This window comes from Nicotiana attenuata, chromosome 6 (assembly GCF_001879085.1).
Source record: "Nicotiana attenuata strain UT chromosome 6, NIATTr2, whole genome shotgun sequence".
In the NCBI taxonomy this organism is placed as follows: Eukaryota; Viridiplantae; Streptophyta; class Magnoliopsida; order Solanales; family Solanaceae; genus Nicotiana; species Nicotiana attenuata.
Genome location: NC_031994.1, coordinates 76,393,602 through 76,396,410, shown reverse-complemented (window position 1 = coordinate 76,396,410; position 2,809 = coordinate 76,393,602). Strand labels below are relative to the sequence as shown.

The 2,809-nt window shown below is 38.6% G+C and overlaps 1 protein-coding gene across 1 annotated transcript in view; it reads left to right on the top strand.

Moving 5' to 3' along the window:
• The window catches only part of LOC109227248 (cation-chloride cotransporter 1), a 25,289-nt gene continuing 22,718 nt past the window's right edge, over window positions 239–2,809 (top strand). Inside the window, exon 1 of the mRNA XM_019392335.1 lies at window positions 239–708. Within this exon, the coding sequence (XP_019247880.1) occupies window positions 521–708 (188 nt within the window). The 5' untranslated portion in view covers window positions 239–520. The remainder of the gene's footprint in view (window positions 709–2,809) is intronic.

Sequence of the window (2,809 nt, the reverse complement as noted above, 5' to 3'; positions counted from 1 at the left end):
AAAACGACATGAGTCGACTTTGTCCACAAAAAAACATAGGAGGATCACGATCCTCCATATTGAAGGATGAATCTGACCGAGGCATACCTCGTATCTCTTACAGAAATCTATGATGACCGGGTTCATTGGTCCTAATGTTAGAAAGAAAAAAAAAAAAAGGAGCAAAAACCCTCATACCTTCCAAAACCCCCCTCTAACAGGTGCGCCGGGTGAGGCGAGGTTTGGGTCCTTAGGCGCACATCGCACGCGTTTTCCAATTTGCGTGTGAATTAACATTAACAAACTCTGTTAAAAAATAGCTACTGCTCCATTAAGGAAACTAAACACTTTTTTCCCCTTCCCCTTTCTCTGTTCAAAGAAACCCGCCCGCCTTATCTGTCATCTTCAATACAAATACTAATATTCAACCCCCTGTTATTTGAATTGTCAGATCTCTTTCTTCGTTGAATCAGATCTGAATCATTTCATTTAAATTTCGTGCAATTGGGGGCATTTTGCATTGCACATTGCTGCGAATTCCATGCATTCAAATCGTGATAAGGAGGAAATGGAGGGTGGAGGAGAAATTGAGGGTGCGGATGAGAATGAGTTCGCACCAGGTAGTAGTAGGGGTGGACGAAAGTACAGTCCGGTGGTGGCGCACGATAATGATCGGGCCGTTTTGGAGATGTCTTCCATTGATCCTCGATCCTCTAGACAAGATCTCAAGTACTACTCTGTCTTTTCTCTCTCAGATTTTTAGTAAATTTATTGTCTCAAACATAGGTTGTTAATCATGGTGTTCGGACCAGCTTACATTTGTATTACAAATCCATTATGTACTTGTTAGCTCCGGGGTTCTATTGATTTTGTATTAAAATATTGTTTTTTCAGTTAATTTCTGTGATGATGTTAGTTTGTGCGCGTCTAGACTAAGTAATCTTGACTAGTCAATTGGGTACCTGCTGCATTCCGTCTACATTAGTACCAGATAATTCTGCCTACCAAGGTTTAGGTAAATGAAAAGAATTCACCTAGTGTGGCTTTTGATGGGTTTTGGAACCTCGTTCCAGGTTTTTAATCTAACTCTTCAGACTGTTGGGCCACTTCCTTGAGGTTTATAGTTCCTCACATGAGGGTCTGTGTGATCTACAAGGAAATGGTATCCGCTAGAGGGTTGACAGAAAAAGGAACTTAGGGAAATGGGACAACTTTTGATGTAGGCTTATTTCTTGGTGTAGCTTTGAGCTTAAGTTGTTCTTTTCTTTGTTATGCTAATTTTCTTGTTTGAATTGAGGGAATAAATATAATTTGACATGTCACAGTTCAAAGAAAACATGTAAGCTGCCTTGGAAGGTTTATGATTTGAATGTCGTTTCCGGATGAATGTCGAGCGAAGATATTAAGTAGAAGTAGGCATTCGAGTCTAGAGAATACCTTCAATGCTATGAGGAATTTCGTTGAGGCTTCAAAAGTTGACGAAAGTTTGATAATTAAGCTTGTTCTTCATGGTAGATGTCGAGTCCTGAGAAGCCTTTCTATTTATATATAGAGATAATTGGAAGAGTCATATAAGAGGAACTGTATGGGATGCTGGCAAACTTATTGAGTATGAATTATGAGACGTCTAAAGATTGGGCGATTGTTCAACAAATTTTGAGAAACTGGATTTGGTAAAGGAGAAATTGTGAGAATTGAGTTTGAGAAGGAGAAAGTGTAGGTATCTTGGAAGCATTTTATGGGGGATAAAAGTGAAGTTTCGAAGTGCGTGTCATGATTATGCACTTTTGCTGGAAAAAAGGGATATATGGTGCTGTAAGTTGTCTCTAACCTCTGTGGGTTTTTTTTGGGGGGGGGGGGGGGGGGTTGAGGAGAGAGGAGAGTTTTAAGCTTCGCTGTGCATTTTGAGGAACTATGTTGATGTTTTCTTCTGCTAAATTCTTAGAGTGGACTTCCCGAGGCTTAAAGTTCTCTCCATACTGAAACTGGTAGATGATGCTTTATCATGTCGGGGAGACTACATGGTTTTATAGAGATGTTGGACTCTCCTGGAAAAAAGATTTTGTCTCCTGCTGAGCGAAATATGTTTGTCTGAGTAGTGCTTTTCAAGCCTATTGGATGAATGATTATTTCTTAGTCCTTACCACTTTCTTTTGGTTAGTAAATGGGGAAACATTTAAACGTTTATTTCTTTCCTGAATGAGATGCTTACTTTTCGATTTCTCAAAATCTTTACAATTAATAGATATTGTGGTTGTGGATTTACCCATGATTTAAATCGATATTTTTACTCTCGTGGGTGAGTTACTGAAATTAAGCTGTCGACCTTTTCTGTCCAATTTTTCGTACTCAGAATTCTTATAATTAAGTAAATAATAGTGTGCTCTCTCTAGCAGCTTAAGCTTTTAAATGAGATGGTCACACACTTCAACATGGTAGTATCACATTGTGGTCTTGGGTTTGAGTCTCACCGGCCATTCATTATTGTGAGAAAGCACAGGAGAAATTATATTATTGATGTATTAACATATGTTACAATGAGCCCTATATATATACACACATAACATGTCCTACTCCTAATATATATTGGATTAGGGTTATTTATTTACTCCTATTTACATGACTATTCTAACACTCCCCCTCAAGCTGGTGCATATAAATCATATGTACCGAGCTTGTTACATATGTAGTTAATACGAGGACCAGTGAGGGACTTGGTGAAAATATCTGCAAGCTGATCATTCGACTTCACAAACTTTGTAGCAATATCTCCCGAGAGTATCTTTTCTCTAACAAAGTGACAGTCAATCTCAATGTGTTTAGTTCTCTC